Source organism: Cornus florida, unplaced genomic scaffold (assembly GCF_030987335.1).
Source record: "Cornus florida cultivar Cherokee Brave unplaced genomic scaffold, ASM3098733v1 CherokeeBrave_3.0.0_Hap2_Chr02, whole genome shotgun sequence".
NCBI classification, from domain to species: Eukaryota; Viridiplantae; Streptophyta; class Magnoliopsida; order Cornales; family Cornaceae; genus Cornus; species Cornus florida.
This window is the reverse complement of record NW_026775572.1, coordinates 42,711,164-42,727,989: the sequence shown is the minus strand read 5'-3', so window position 1 is coordinate 42,727,989 and position 16,826 is coordinate 42,711,164. Positions and strand designations below refer to the sequence as shown.

Here is a 16,826-nt window from a genome sequence, read left to right as displayed (position 1 = left end):
TAGATATGAAATTGGCTCCATATCGGTAAACCCTCACACTGAACAGAAGGTTGGCGGTTTACTGTAATATGCTCAGGTGATATATTGCAATGGTATGAAGTATGATGGATAGCTTGGGCTAGATATGGGATTGGCTCCATATCGGTAAACCCTCACACTGAACAGAAGGTTGGCGGTTTGCTGTAATATATTCAGGTGACATACCGCGATGGTATGAAACAGGACGGATAGTAAGGTGTGCGTTTAGACCCCATGCAGTTTGCACATCTCATGAAATACAGTAAAAATCACTATATTTGCTTGAATCCTAGATGGAATCAGTTTTGAGACCATGGAACTGTTTAGACTAATATATTACTTGTCTATGCATTCATGATCCATTATTGAGGAAATTTATGGGGGAGAGTGTTCTAAAGTTTCAATCCATCAATTTCAATAATTGTGTTTTCTAAATAAAAAATGCGTGGCCACTCGATTTTTATAAAGTGTGTTACAATCCATAGTGTTATTTTATAAAACTTAGAGTGCATGGGCCAAGTGGGAGATTGTTGGAATTATATATATATATTTAAATTATAAAATTATTTTATGGTCCTATGTACTACGTTTTCTAAATTAGAATTGCAATGTGATTATTGATACTTGATGGATTAGGTTGCACTTTCCGATTTGGTGGTCTAATTGGGAGTATGGTTTTATACCGTTGGATTGTGATTTTCCAACTTATTTGGTGTGATTTAATTCTAATCATTGATATCTAAGTTTCCATGATAGGAAGGAAGACTTAGATATGCTTGTTTGTATAGAGCCGTCCCCCCTGTTATTGTTATATATAGGGGTTTTAAAACCCTTATTCAGTCCTATCGTATCGACAACTTTCAGAAGGGGGTAAAGCGCTCTGTTTTTTTTTCAGATCTCTCAAAGGGCATTCTTGATGTCTACGTGTGGATTATTTATTTAAACCCAACATCAGATACATTTAAAAATAAAATAAATAAATAAAAACAAAATCTACTTTAAAATGCTACCTCTGATTTTGGAGAGAGAGAATATTAAAGTGGAAATTGGTGAACTTGTCTTTTAACTTGGCAGGAGGATAAATTTGAAGAGCTTCTAGCAATCTAAGCTCCAATTCAACCTGTGATTGCTCCTAATTACCCAATAAGAAACGACTTGAAAAACAATCAGCTTATGTAAAACCAAAATTCGAATATATATATATATATATATATATATATATACACGTGTGTGTTTGTATATATATGCGAGAGAGAGAGAAAGAGGTGACCTTGCGGAGAGAAGATGCAGAGGAAGGAGGAGCTTTGCAAGGAGAATGTACAGACATACCGTCTTGTTCCTCTTCTTTGCCTATACCAACCCCCATTGCCCTCACAAACACTTCTATATAAATATATTTATTTAATTGGTGACACAAATAAATTATACTAGTGTATAGGGATATACATACACTAAGATTGTATAATGGCACAAAAGTTGAATCAGGCTCCAATTTGGTTGGTTTTCTAGGGTTTTAAGCGTTTGATCCAAACTGCAATGCAGCCTAAAAGCAAAAGTGATTTATGACATTGGGTTGCTGAGCCAGACCTAATTTGGGTTGGGCTGAACTTGGACTGGGTTCTCAACTTTCAGTTAGTCCTACTAGTGGGCCCCTTTCTGAAATGTGCTTATTTCTTTTCTTTCTTTATTCCAGATTTTCCCATTTTCCTTCCCTTTAAGGGTTAAGTGAAAAGTTTTTTCTATGTTCCTTTCTTCTTTGTTTTAAAATTTTTTTTTGGTAGTGTCTTTATCAATTAAAATTTAATAAAATTATAATATTTTTTTCATTGACAAATAGGAGTATAACTTTTACCGTGCTCTTGGAGAGACTAGAATCCTCAAATTTTTATTTTAAAAGAGTTTACCTTTAAAATAAAAAAATGAAAAATTATTGGACACTCCAAGGGCATTTACAATATTGTATACTCCCATGGAATGAATAATAGTCAATTTATTTGATAATATGAAATAATCACTCATCATTAAACAGGGTACTCGAGATATTTAATAATTTCTCCATTACGTGACATCCGTTCGGTAATGATTGGTGAACAAAATGTAATGTATTGTATAATATGCTTGTATATACATATTAGGAGTATTAATAGTTTCAATTCGATCCTTTTAGATCCCCAAACTAAGAACAAAACCAGAATCAAACCGTTTTATCACAGAGCTGTACCAAATTTTTTTTTCCCACCATTACTCTGACTTCATTTCATAGAAAACACAAGGAAAGCTATTTCACTTGTGCTTAACTAACTTCTCATTTCCTTTCCTTTCCTTTTTCCCCTTTTCCTGGAAAGTTGAGCTTGGCAAACTTCTCATAATTTCTCTTTGTTAACTGTCAACGATAAGAAGTGCTGATAACACCAATTTTGTAGCTTTTAAATTTTAATTTTATCCTTCAAAAACATATTTATTTGTAATAAAATATAATATAGTACTATTATACAATATATAAGAACATAAACATGATTACACAATAATTGTTAATGTCATTCCTCGATAACTCAGACAAAAAAAATCAATATAATTTAACAAATAAAGAGAGATATCAGTATATATTAAAAACAGATTGTTTTCTTCGGAGTAAACTTGGGGTTTTGATGATGCTATGAGCCCCACAATATTTCACCCTTTTCTACACTTGTCATTTGTTTCTTCCCTTCTTCGTTTTTTTCCTCTTTTTTTTATTTTTTAATTTTTTTTAACCATTCAGCTTTTGAAGTTTTCATAGTATGGTTAGTGATGTGTTATTAGAAGTCCCATACTATATATTTTGGCTATAAATACCTAGCATTGACTTGAAGTCAACTTGGTGGTCCATTATTATTAGGGGAGTAAAAAACGAGTCTAGAGATGCCCAGGTCTTGGTCTTCGTCCCTTTTAGAGTAAGTGGTCTTCGTCTCTTCCTTCTTGCTTTAGGACCAAATAAAACAATGCAAGTTGAATAAATTTAGTGGGTTATGGCATTAAAAGTTGTTATATGGTGGAATATGGTGGGGTTCATAGCATCATCAAGACTGACCAAGTTCAATGCCCCTATCTACACGCCATAGTGTTTTAGACCGGAGACCCAAGTTCACACAACTTTCTAATTGCCTTCAGCAAAACCCTAATTTTACTCTGAAGAAAACAATGCTGCTTTTGTAAAGTTAGTTTCATCATATAGCATCAGATCAAAGCCCAATGCTGTGGCTTTAATTAGATTAATTGTAAGGCAAGAAGGAAGAAAAAAAAGACCATTAACATTTTAATACATTTTAATGGTATTGTAGTAAATATAGCCAACATAATATGGGACCTGTAGAATGAAACTTATATAAATAAGAGCTTTAAACCAGCATTGCTACACATCCAACATAAACCATGGGGTCTTCAACATTAGAGAAGATCCTTTCTTTTGTTTCCTTGGTCATGTTTGTTATGTTGTTATCTTCACCCAATTCAGCTTCTGCTTCTGTTCAAGAAGCTAAAGCTCTCCTCAAATGGAAAGCCAGCTTACAACACCAAAACAATTCTGTGCTAAATTCATGGATTTTTCCATCTAATTATAATGCCACAGTTTCTTCAAGCCATCCAAAAACAAGTGTCATCCCATGCACTTGGTCCGGAGTTTCTTGCAGTATTCATGGAAGTGTCAGGAGACTAAACCTCACAAATTCAAGTGTTGAAGGTACGCTCTATGATTTTCCATTTTCGTCTCTCCCTCATCTTGCATATATTGATCTCAGCATGAATGTTCTTTCTGGTACCATCCCACCTCAAGTTGGTAAACTCTCAAAACTCGTCTATTTTGATTTGGCCATCAATCATTTTTCCGGAATAATCCCACCACAAATCGGAAATCTGACAAATCTTCAGGTCCTCCACCTGTTCCAGAATCAGTTAAATGGCTCAATTCCTAAAGAAATAGGCAATCTAAAGTCCCTTTATGAGCTTGCTTTGTACACAAACAATCTTGAGGGTCCCATTCCCACTTCTTTGGGCAGTTTGAGCAACTTAGCTAATTTGTATCTCTATGAAAACAAACTCTCTGGTTCTATTCCTTCAGAAATGGGAAATCTCTTCAATCTAGTCGAGCTTGACATGGATACCAACCTTCTCACAGGTCCCATTCCTTCCACTTTCGAGAACTTGAATAAGCTAACTTCGTTGTACCTATTCGAAAATCAGCTCACTCATCCCATTCCCCCAGAGATAGGAAACCTGAAATCGCTTGAGAGTCTGATCCTTTACGGAAACAATCTTTCCGGCTCAGTCCCAGCATCCTTAGGTGATTTAAGCTCCCTGACTGAACTGCTTCTCTTCGAAAATCAACTCTCCGGTCCCATTCCTAAAGAATTGGGTAAGTTAAAGTCTCTCCAAGATCTAGAGCTGAGTGTGAATCGATTCAATGGTTCAATTCCTGCTTCATTTGGAAATTTGAGCAACTTGGAGTTCTTGTTCCTCCGTGACAACCAACTCTCCGGTCCCATTCCACAAGAAATTGGGAATCTAGAGAAGTTGGTCGTACTGGAAATGGATGAGAATCACTTTTCTGGCTATTTGCCTGAAAATATTTGCCAAAGCAGAAAACTGGAAAATTTCACAGTAAACAATAACCAGCTTACCGGTCCAATCCCCAAAAGCTTGAGAAACTGTTCCAGCTTATTCAGAATGCGCCTTGATGGAAATCAGCTCACTGGAGATGTGTCAAAAGTTTTTGGTGTCTATCCAAATCTTCATTTCCTAGATTTTAGTAACAACAGTTTTTTTGGTGAAATCTCTTTTAGTTGGGGTCAGTACCCACAATTAACTTACCTAAGGATGGCAAGGAACAATATCACTGGACGAATACCACCAGAGTTGGGAAATTTATCTCAACTTCATCTAATTGATCTTTCTTCGAATCAATTAGTTGGGGATATTCCAAATGAACTAGGGAAGTTGGATTTGATAATCCTTGATTTGAAAGATAATAAACTTTCTGGTGGTATACCTAGAGAACTGGGATCACTAGCTCATCTGTCGTATCTTGATTTGTCCATAAACAGATTGAGTGGGTCAATACCAGGAAGTCTAGGAAAATGCTTGCAGTTGCATTACTTGAACTTGAGCTACAACCGTTTTAGCCAAAAAATTCCACTTGAGATGTATAAGTTAGCTCAACTGTCCACACTAGATTTGAGTAATAATTTGCTCATTGGAGAAATATCATCGCAAATTGAAAATTTGCGGAGTTTGGAGGTGCTAAAGCTCTCCCACAATAACCTCTCTGGTTTCCTTCCAGAGGCTTTTGAAGAAATGCATGGGTTGATGTATGTTGACATATCCTACAATGGGTTTCGAGGTGCCATTCCCAGCAACAATGCCTTTAGAAATGCTACCATAGAGGCATTACAAGGGAACAACGGTTTGTGTGGCAATGTTACAGGATTGAACCCTTGCAAAAATGGCCAACACATTGTGAAGGAAAGCCACAAATTCATTCGAGTTCTTATAATTGTATTACCTTTTGTGGGAGCACTTATACTTCTTGCTGCATTCATTGGACTCCTAATCCTGTTTGAAAGAAGAAAAAGAAAAGCACCAATCGAACAAGGCAACTTGCAGGATGAAAACAATCTGTTTTTAATTTCCAATTTTGATGGTCGAGCAATGTATGATGAAATCTTAAAAGCCACCAATGATTTTGATGCCTCGTATTGCATTGGGAAAGGAGGATGTGGAACTGTCTACAAAGCAAAATTACGACCAGACAATATAGTGGCTGTGAAGAAACTTAACCCATTATCTGAGCCAGCAGATCATAAAGGGTTTTTGAACGAGGTAAGGGCATTAACAGAAGTACGACATAGGAACATTGTGAAGCTTTATGGTTTCTGTTCACATGCTCAACACTCATTTTTGGTTTATGAGTACTTTGAAAAGGGTAGCTTGGCCTCGATATTGAGTAGAGATGCCGAGGCTGAAAATTTGGATTGGCCCAAAAGGGTGAATATCATTAAGGGGGTGGCTCATGCTGTGTCTTACATGCACCATGATTGCTCACCACCAATTGTTCATAGGGACCTATCAAGCAACAATATTTTGTTGGACATCGAGTATGAGGCACATGTTTCAGATTTTGGCACTGCTAAGCTTTTGAAGCTAGACTCCTCAAATTGGAGCACACGTGCAGGCACTTATGGATATATTGCACCAGGTAAATGTAGCTTTGTGTTGTTCTAACTAATTTGACATATATAGTAATGCAGGTCAATTATACAAGGTCATATTTTACTTTTTCTTTGCAGAGCTTGCTCTCACAATGAAGGTAACTGAAAAGTGCGATGTGTATAGCTTTGGGGTATTGACACTTGAAGTGATCAAAGGAAAGCATCCAGGAAATTTCATCACCTCACTATCGTCTTCATCTATTGATCAGAACATAATGCCGAAAGATGTGTTGGACCAACGCCTCTCAGCTCCCTCAACCGAAGGTGAAGAGATGTTGATATCAATTATAAAGCTGGCCATTGCATGTTTAAATGCCAATCCACAATCTAGGCCGACCATGCACAATGTCTCCCAGCTGTTGTCAACCCTAACAACAGCTTCCTAGAATCATCCAGCCCAAGTTACACGGTGTGGAAGGATAGTTACTTAGTAGTATATTTTTCTTTATTCTCCTCTACCAATCTTGAAACCTTGTCCTAGGACTTAGGGTTAAGATCCAAAGCCACTAGGACAAAGGTAGGCTAGTTAGTTAAGAGTAGTATCAATATACTACTAAATAAAACAAAATGTTTGCTCAACCTATTTTATCGTCTTTTGTACCTTTTAGTGTGTTTTATTTTTCCTACTCAATATCTATATGCACTTTGTATCAATATATTGTCAGCATGTTTATTCAACATTGTCCTCAATGTGCATACATAAGAGTTTGGACATTGGTACGAGAGGAGAGAGTACTTACAGCTGCTGGGAGTGGTGGATAATTTCCGCGCAGAGAGTACAGGTGAAAGCATGATGAGCCAAATCATGAATAAACAACATATGGTGAGACAAGAATAGGTGGAAGAAGTTTTGCTTCTCATTCTCTTTTTTTTGGCTCCAACAAAGGACTGAACAAAGGAAGTTATGGTAGTATACTACGTTTTACTTGATGATGATGATGATATATATATATATATATAACCAATGTATGACTTATAGATATATATATATGTAAGGGGGCGATCACTTGGAAAGACTTTGGCGTAGAAAGTGACCATCACGCCAATGCAAATTTAGCAATGAAACAAAGACCATAAAGCAGTCAAAAAGATTCCCGAACCCCAAGTTCACACACCTTTCTAATTGCCTTCAGCAAAACCCTGAGTTCGCACTAACTTTCAGGAAAAAAAACCGAGTTCACACTCAAAAACATGTGCTACATGGGTGTTAAAATAACAAATTAGAAAAAAGATAAATTCCACTTAGATTATGTTTGGCATGAAATTGGAATTGGAATTGAAATTTGTGAAAGAAGAAGCAGACTTAAAAAATTGAATCAAATTTTTTTCAAAATTCTACCAATTCCAAAACTCCAAAGCCAAACACAACCTTACCATTCTTGAAATTTCCTTAATATATATAGATTTTCCCTTTTATTTGTCAAATTATACTTACTTTCTTTAATATTTATACACGAATAAACACATACTTTTTCTTTGTTAACAGTCAGCGAAAAAAAGTACTGATGTCAACAAAGACCAAGACCTGGACTCTTTAAGGGACAAAGACTGAAACCTCCGTGTCGTGAACTCCTTCTTCTGATCATCTAAATTATAAGAACCAACATTGCTCAATGTTTCAAATTTATTAAATTCTATTACACAAGAAGAAGAATTATTAGCAATAACATTATCAACATACATCAAGAATATCACTAGAAGCAACTTTGTTATTTTTCATATCATGATCTCCTTTAATATAATTAGTGCACCAATAATATATATATATATATAAACAAACTGTCCCCACTCTTCCTCATACTGTTCACCAAACCATGTTCCAATTTTAGACCACAACGTCATTAAAATGTTTCAGATACATTTGAAGAAAAAAAAAATCTACTTTAAAATGCGACCTCTGATTTTGGAGAGAGCATATTAAAGTGGAAATTGGTGAACTTGTCTTTTAACTTGTCAGGAGGATAAATTTCAAGAGGTTCTAACAATCTAAGCTCCAATTCAACCTGTGATTGCTCCTAATTACCCAATAAGAAACGACTTGAAAAACAATCAGCTTATGCAAAACCCAAATTCGAATATATATATTTATATATATTTATACACGTGAGTGTTTGTATATATATGTGAGAGAGAAAGAGAGAGGTGACCTTGCGGAGAGAAGATGCAGAGGAAGGAGGAGCTTTGCAAGGAGAATGTACAGACATACCGTCTTGTTCCTCTTCTTTGCCAATACCACCCCTCATTGCCCTCACAGACACTTCTATATAAATATATATATATATATATATATATATATATATATATATATTTAATTGGTGACACAAATAAATTATACATACACTGAGATTATATAATGGCACCAAAGTTGAATCGAGATTTGAAACAGGCTCCAATTTGGTTGGTTTTCTAGGGTTTTAAGCGTTTGATCCAAACTGCAATGCAACCTACGCCAAAAGTGATTTATGACATTGGGTTGCTGAGCCAGGCCTAATTTGGGTTGGGCTGAGCTTGGACTGGGTTCTCAACTTTCAGTTAATCCTACTAGTGGGCCCCTTTCTGAAATGTGCTTATTTCTTTTTCTTTCTTTATTCCAGATTTTCCCATTTTCCTTCCCTTTAAGGGTTAAGTGAAAAGTTTTTTCTATGCTCTTTCTCCTTCTTCTTTGTTTTAAAATTATGATATTTTAAAAGAGTTTGCCTTTAAAATAAAAAAATGAAAAATTATTGGACACTCCAAGGGCATTTACGATATTGTATACTCTCATGGAATGAATAATAGTCAATTTATTTGATAATATGGAATAATTACTCATCATTAAACAGGGTACTCTCGAGATATTTAATAATTTCTCCACGTGACATTCGTTCGGTAGTGATTGGTGAACGAAGTGTAATGTATTGTATAATATGCTTGTATATACATTTTAGGACTATTAATAGTTTCAATTCAATCCTTTTGGACCCCCAAACTAAGAACAAAACCAGAATCAAACTGTTTTATCACAGAGTAGTACCCAAAAAAAAATTTCCCACCATTACTATGAGTTCATTTCATAGTAAACACAAGGAAAGCTGTTTCACTTGTGCTCAACTAACTTCTCCTTTCTTTTCCTTTCCTTTCCTTTCTTTTTTCCCTTTTTCCCGGAAAGTTGTGCTTGGCAAACTTCCACCCACTAAAAAGATTTAGTTAGTTTTTGCCATAACAAATATTTTTGGCATGGAGTATGGAATCAATGGCGTAACAAACTTTAAAAACCAACAGAAACAGAAAGGTCGTAAGCTAAAAAGAAACATATATGTGGGCAGTCCCACTCTTTCTTGTCCTACTTGCTATTTTTTTTTGTTTTTTTTTTGAAAAAACAGTCAAAATAGATGGAACTCAAATACGCAAAGTATAGATGTACGTGCCATCAATCAATATGACTGTGTCATCAACTAATTATACTTTATTACAATAAATAAATAAAAATATATTTAAGTCTTGTTAGTATTAATCGATTCAATGTACTATTCGCATGAAATTATTATCCTGAAATTAATTTAAATCTTTTTTTTTTTTCAATTTCAATGCTTAGACAGTAACACTATACAACCGAAAGATAGTGAATCTTATTATCTTATATTAATTTTTATTAATTTGGTAATATTATGTTCATTGTCTGATGATACTACATTACCACCTCTCCTCTTCAAAGGAAGTAGAAGATATTCAGTCGCACTATAATTTGGTGTGTTTGCTTTAACTTTTATATATATATATATATATATATAATTATGTCATCCACATTGCATGAACATTGTAAAATGGTTTACATCTTGTGCTTCGTACACCTTTGACTCTGGCATTAAAGATAGCCGTATGATTAGAATCAGAAAACCTAAAACCAAAGAGCCAGACTATCCCAAACAAATTCAACACTCCGAAAGAACAGCCCTTCATGTTTGTGATATACCATTATACCCTATTAAAATGTTGTATCGTAGAAGCTGAACATTATAATATTTTATACTTTTTATTTTACAATTTTTTTTTGGTGAATGTGAAGTTGAACATCCAATATTTTTGTAAGATAGAATGCAAAATGGGGCTATTATTATTATTATTATTATTATTATTTTGTAAAATACATCACTATTACAGGACACACTTTGGCAATAGAGAATTTTAATCCTTCACATCGCAAAGAACACAGAATGAGAAGGGACTCTCTCTCTCACAGACCAACTTAAAGCTAAAAGACAAACAATTCCCTCCTCTCTCTCTATATATATACAGTATATATATATATATATAATTGAAGCAGTTGTTGCTACAAGTAACAGTCATGTTTTTGGGAATCGCTTGAATTTCTTCAAAATATTATTATTTAGAAACACTGACACTGTTTTTAAGTCAGAGTTCAAGCTCATCTACACAGAGTCACACACATATTAATAATAAAACGTGTTTTTGAACTCTCTAAAGCTTCAATCGAATGCTAAGTTAATCAAAGCTTCATCTCATCAAATTTTTATTGTATTTTGTACAACTTTGTTTATAATTATATACTATTAATTCTCTCTCTGTTATCTCCGCTTAATTTTTTTTTTCTATAATTCCTCGATTTCAACGTAAAAATTCAATGTTTTTTGTTTGCTTCCATACCCAAAAATCAATACAATCCATCTTCTTCCAATTCAATTCTCCATCTTTTTAGCTCTGTAGTAGTAGATTATTTATAACTATATATATATATACACACACACACGCACGGTTTGATTTTTCTTTGTTTTGTTTAAGATGGCTTCGATCACTAATTCAACTCAGCTTTTACTCAACCGTTCTCAATTTTCTTCTCTGAGTAGAGCTGCTTCGCCTAATTTAGCTGTGCTCAAGAGTCGTTCACTTGTTCCCAGAGCCTCCTCGAGCTCGGAGTTCTCGCCATTGTTGCCGGAGAATCGTATATCTCCAGCTCCGGTTAGCGAGCCCTTGAAATTTTCCGGTTGGGGGCAACTTTTGACGCGGCGTGGTTCGGCTCCATTTCCGGTCACCAATGCTGCAGCTGCGGATGCTGATGGTCTTGAAATTGACATTACCGATGGGTATCAGCTTATGCAACTCTATATTTGTTGGGTGTTTTTTTTTTTTTTTTTTTTGTCTAAATATTTTTGTTATTTTTCAATATATATATATATATTTGAATTAATTTTGTTTGATAACCATTATTGTAATTGCAGGGTCTCCAAGCCTTCTAAGAGCTTTGCTGAGAAATTTCCGGCCCTACTTACTGGCTTCTTTTTCTTCACTTGGTAAGCTCTTTTTCATGTGTTGATTGTCCAATCTTCATCATGTATGTGTCTCAATTACTCAATTAGATAATTGTATGCTAAATTTAAGTAATAGTGTCCTTTCCGAACATCCTATAAAATCGGAACAAATTTATTGGAATAAATAAAAAAAAACAAAGTTGTAATTGTTGGATGCACTTGTTTTTAATTGAAATATTTGTTTCATCAATTCTATACCAGTGAAATGTTAGAAGTACCATTTTGAACACATGACATTTAAGTATAGGTTTTGGGATTTTCCAAGTCCAATATGCAACTAGGAAGCACATTGATAATTTAGGTTTATCATATGATTTTGGTCATAAAATTGTTTCCTTTTAAATTCTCTTTTTTAAAATAAGCTCAAGGTACAGATATATAGTTTAGTTCATGTGTCCTTAGGCTTGAAGATGGTGAATACAACAATTAGACACATCCACAGTCTATATAACATATATTGGAATATACATCATTGCAAACATGGTTTTGATTAATATGGAGCAGATTTTAGACTTCTCTAATTCTCTCTTGAAGAGTATACTCTGTGAGATGGTATATTATTATTGTTGACATGAACATTTAGACATTCAGATGCACGCCCACGTGTGTATGTGACACAAACACTAAATTGTTGTGTTTTTCTTTTCAGGTACTTCCTAAATGTCATCTTCAATATACTCAACAAGAAGGTCTATAATTATTTCCCGTATCCATAGTAAGTTATCTTTGCTGAAAGAGTTTAACCCCTTTAAACACACTCATTGTTTCCAATTTGTGATAATCAAAAGAAACTTTTTCCCCTTTTGCAGCTTTGTCTCGGTTGTACATCTTCTAGTTGGTGTGGTGTACTGTCTAGTCAGTTGGGGTGTCGGTCTTCCAAAACGCGCAGTGAGTTTCATCTTCTGCACTTGCCATTACTTCTGTGTGAGGCACGTTTTACTTTGCATATTTTATTTGACTGTTAAATGTCAATCCATGCCCAGCCAATAGATAAGGAACTCTTGGCAGTCCTCACTCCGGTAGCATTCTGTCACGCCCTTGGACATGTCATGTCTAATGTATCATTCGCTGCCGTTGCTGTGTCTTTTACACATACCATCAAAGGTACAGAACTCTGCTAGAAAACAACTCTATCTCTAGCTCATTGTACGTATTGTTCTTCTACATATTCTTTTATAGATAATTCAGGAATCTACTCATTTCTGATGTATGTATCAGTGTATGTATCAGTGTGTTCTCGAGACATGAGGGCTACAAAGTCAAAAGAATGTTGCTTGTATCCATTTATTTTTATTTAAAATTTTATGATTATATATGCGGATTTGTATGTTGTAGAATTGGAGACTATTGACACCACTTCTATGAAGTGCCAGTTATTGTGCTTGTTACCTCTCCTTCTGTAGGTGAGATTGTCACTGTAGTGCATGATGATACTTTTTATTTCAATATTTGTTAGTTGATGATGTACAACTTTTCAAATTTTGCCTTGGATCGGTGTGTCTTAAAACAATGGACATTCGAAAGCATTACAGCTTCAAAGCGAATACTGCTTTTGTAGGCTTGAAGCTTTACCATTTAATTTCTTGACTAATTTTAGCAGTAATAGTGATAGCATCTTGCAATTTCGGTCCATCTTTTTCAAAATCTATAATTATTGTCCTAGTGTTTGTGGATTCATGGATACTCAAGTTTACCTAAACATACTTCTACTTTGAAAAGTGGTATAAATAGCTTTATTTTTAGCTGTATGAAGTTGTGTTTATCATGCTTTCTTTTGCAATACTTGTTCTTCTAGACCTAATTATTCTCTTGATGTTCTTGTACAGCCCTGGAGCCATTCTTCAACGCTGCCGCTTCTCAGTTTGTTTTAGGCCATCAGATTCCCCTTTCCTTATGGCTATCGTTGGCCCCTGTTGTTATTGGTAACTACTTGCCGACTATCTTCTTGTCAAATAACTTGTTCCCATGCTCTTACAAACCTTTTTTGTGCAGTACAAATCACACTAATACGTGTGCTTCTGTACATGTATTTAGATGTTTTTTTATCAAGTATTTGAATGATTTTTTTGACATCATCGGTTAGATATGTCAGTTATATCTCTGAAAAAAGCAATAAACCACTAGTATTTTATAATATAACTGGTTTTTTTTTTTTTTTTGGGTGCTGATGCACTTCCTAATGCCTCTGCTAGGTGTATCAATGGCGTCGCTGACTGAACTTTCTTTCAACTGGCTCGGTTTCGTTAGTGCAATGATTTCAAATATTGCGTTCACCTACAGGAGTATCTATTCAAAGAAAGCAATGGTAACATCCTTCAGAAAGTGTAGTTCTTTTCAGTATTCTAAATTCTTTTTATGGGACATGAGACCCTGGTTGTTTGACATTGTCCATGGAAAGTGAGGTTTCTTTATTTTTTTTAATTTTTATTTTAAATAAAAGAATATCTCTTTTTTTTTTTTTTTTTTTGATAAGTAAAATAAAAGAATATCTCTTATAAAACATTTGTCCACGAAAATGGAATTTTCCGGGTTCGTTCCCACTTTCCACTTGGCCACATGACTAATTCTGATGCAACCAAATGAATTCTTCTGGCAATCAGAATCCATCTTACAGGGAACTGGCTTTGAGTCGAACCATAGACTGTAAGGTTCTCATAACAAATACACATTAATATGTAAGGAAACTATTATTATTTTTTTTCATAATCCACATAATTGTGATATTTTGATATCCCTTGAAAATTGAACATATAAGTAGATTATTGAGAAGAATATGTCTCAGTACACTATGATTCTAATGGCATTTAATTGATTTTGTTATTGTTGTTTCAGTAAGGGTGTTTTAGGATTTCAGTGAATGACGGGTAATAAGGCATTGTTAGAGTGTAATTGAAATGATCATGCCGATGTCTAAAGCAACATACTAGAATATGACTTGAGTTTATTGTCATTTTGACGGCGTTTTATTGCGTCTGCTGTTTTTCTTGTAATTTGTTTGTATTTAAATAAGAGCATTGTAGGATTTAACGAATGAACACATTTTACATGTTGTTTGATGATATGATGTCTCGTCTAAATCACTGCATGTAATGCCATGTAGAGCAATACACTGATTCGATAGTTTATGAGGCATTTCTGGTTGCATGTCTTTTGTTCATCAAATGCCGAACTTTTCATAGCGAAAATATGTACAGTAGTTTTTATTCTCACAAAGACAATGATTTTTTTTTTTTTTTCTCACATTCCTACATTATGTTATTTAAACAATTTTCATTCTTAACAGACTGGAATGGATAGTACCAATGTGTATGCTTACATTTCAATAATAGCCCTCCTCTTTTGCATCCCACCAGCAGTACTTGTAAGTTTGCTCAATTGGAATTGTGTACTGAAGTTTTGACATTCTTGTTCATTTAAAATTTTCCAAAGATTAAAACCGTTATGGATTGGTTTTTGTTAAATTTCAGATCGAAGGGCCCAAGCTGATGCAATTTGGATTTGCGGATGCAATTGCCAAAGTCGGTCTATACAAGTTCTTGTCTGATCTGTTTTGGATTGGAATGTTCTACCATCTGTACAATCAGGTAAAACATGTAGCATTCTTAGCTTCTCTGAACTCAAGTGTGCGAAATGTGAGTTATATACATGACTCGTCGTGACCTTTCGTGCTGCTGATCACATTCAACATGTTTCAGCCCATGCTGCGGGTGGAGCAAATGCATACATTGCCTTGTTGTTGCACTAGTCGTGTGTGTGTGTGTGTGTGTTTTCAGCATTTTACATGTTATGAGATTTAACTGAATGTACTTTTAGAAATGCCTGCAGCCTCTGGCTCAAGTTAGCATATAACTATATATATATGGATAACTGTAATGGGTGGACGCTTGCCTATTTACTCAAAAGTTCAAGCTGGACAATGACCCTTGTTACAATAACCATGTAGGTGCCTTTTTGCTTTTTCTGTTTGACTAACTTTCAACCTTATGATTCCAGATCGCTACGAACACTTTGGAGCGAGTTGCACCACTTACACATGCAGTTGGAAATGTGTTGAAGAGAGTATTTGTGATCGGGTTCTCCATAGTGGTGTTCGGTAATTACCGCTACTCCTAGTATAAACAACACATGAAAACAAAGTTTTCTGTGTAGTAAATGGTTTTCTTCAAGGCATACAATTCCTGCATCTAACGGTCGCAATGTTTGGCAGGCAATAGGATCTCCACACAGACTGGGATTGGTACTGCAATAGCCATTGCAGGCGTCGCGATTTACTCCCTTATAAAGGCAAACATTGAAGAGAAAAAACGGGTAAGTTTTTTTTTTGCTACTCGCAGCTTCTTTGGCTTGTGCAATCTCAACTTCTCGAGTTATCATCTTGTGCAATTTGTTAAGGATGCACAAATGCATAGGAAAAAACTCCTCATATCTTTAACCAGGGGTTTCTATATTCAAGGAAGTTGACCCGTCCTAGGTCAAAGTTTCGAGACTGGTAGAGAGAATTCTGTCATGAACAACTTAAAACAACAAAGTTGTTATATTTGTTAGGCATGTGATCATGCTATCAGAATTTTGGTCCCTTGCTCCAAGTGAATCCCAAACAACATGTCCACGAAACCAAGATTATCAGGCTCTACAATGCCTGTAGGCTTATAGTTGTTTGGATTAAACAGAGAAAAAGTACTAGTATGCAATTTTACAATTCGGCACTAAGCTCACGAAATTCTCTCTATCATTTCAGAAGGCTGCTCAAACTCTGGCGTCGTAGAGTTGAATATTCAGATCAATTGGCTTTGCAGAACACTGCATATTAGTGAGGAAGGTAATAAAGGAGACTCCGAAAGATGCTGACCGGGTTTTCACGAATCAAAATTCTGCAGGTGGGAGGCAAGATTTCGCGGCCTAGCTAGGCCAAGTGTTTTTTGTGTATGCATGTTAAAAAGCTTGCAGAATCAGAGAAAAGAATAAAGTTGAACTTTTAGGGATTGATCCAAACTTACAAAAGTTGTTTCTGTAGTCTGCTTTTACTTATTGATTTATAATTGTAACATGAAATTGTTAAAACATCCAAGGTTTGGCCCATAAGCTTGTGCCTTCAAGAATATTGATTCTCTCATAAATGAAGTTAAATCAATCAAAATAGTTGAGACATCTTCATTTCAAAATGGTTGATACTTTAAATGCTATGAAAAGTGCTCATTTAGAGCTCTCACTTTCACTACGGCTAAATCAAGTAGCAGTCATGCACCTAAAACTGGTTTCC

General features: G+C 35.0%; 2 protein-coding genes across 2 annotated transcripts; both read left to right on the top strand.

Moving 5' to 3' along the window:
- Window positions 1-3,402: 3,402 nt before the first annotated feature.
- On the top strand, window positions 3,403-6,940 carry LOC132294798 (MDIS1-interacting receptor like kinase 2-like). The gene is made up of 2 exons (XM_059792793.1): window positions 3,403-6,247; window positions 6,339-6,940. Exons 1-2 carry the CDS (start codon window positions 3,430-3,432, stop codon window positions 6,644-6,646), a joined length of 3,126 nt encoding a protein of 1,041 aa, XP_059648776.1. The 5' UTR covers window positions 3,403-3,429; the 3' UTR covers window positions 6,647-6,940.
- A 3,359-nt stretch (window positions 6,941-10,299) lies between these two features.
- LOC132294797 (triose phosphate/phosphate translocator, chloroplastic-like) lies at window positions 10,300-16,705 on the top strand. The gene is made up of 12 exons (XM_059792792.1): window positions 10,300-11,341; window positions 11,477-11,548; window positions 12,216-12,281; window positions 12,376-12,454; window positions 12,550-12,670; window positions 13,393-13,488; window positions 13,759-13,871; window positions 14,850-14,927; window positions 15,034-15,150; window positions 15,560-15,659; window positions 15,774-15,874; window positions 16,305-16,705. The coding sequence occupies exons 1-12, from the start codon at window positions 11,040-11,042 to the stop codon at window positions 16,329-16,331; spliced, it is 1,272 nt and encodes a 423-aa protein (XP_059648775.1). The 5' UTR covers window positions 10,300-11,039; the 3' UTR covers window positions 16,332-16,705.
- Window positions 16,706-16,826: the final 121 nt, after the last annotated feature.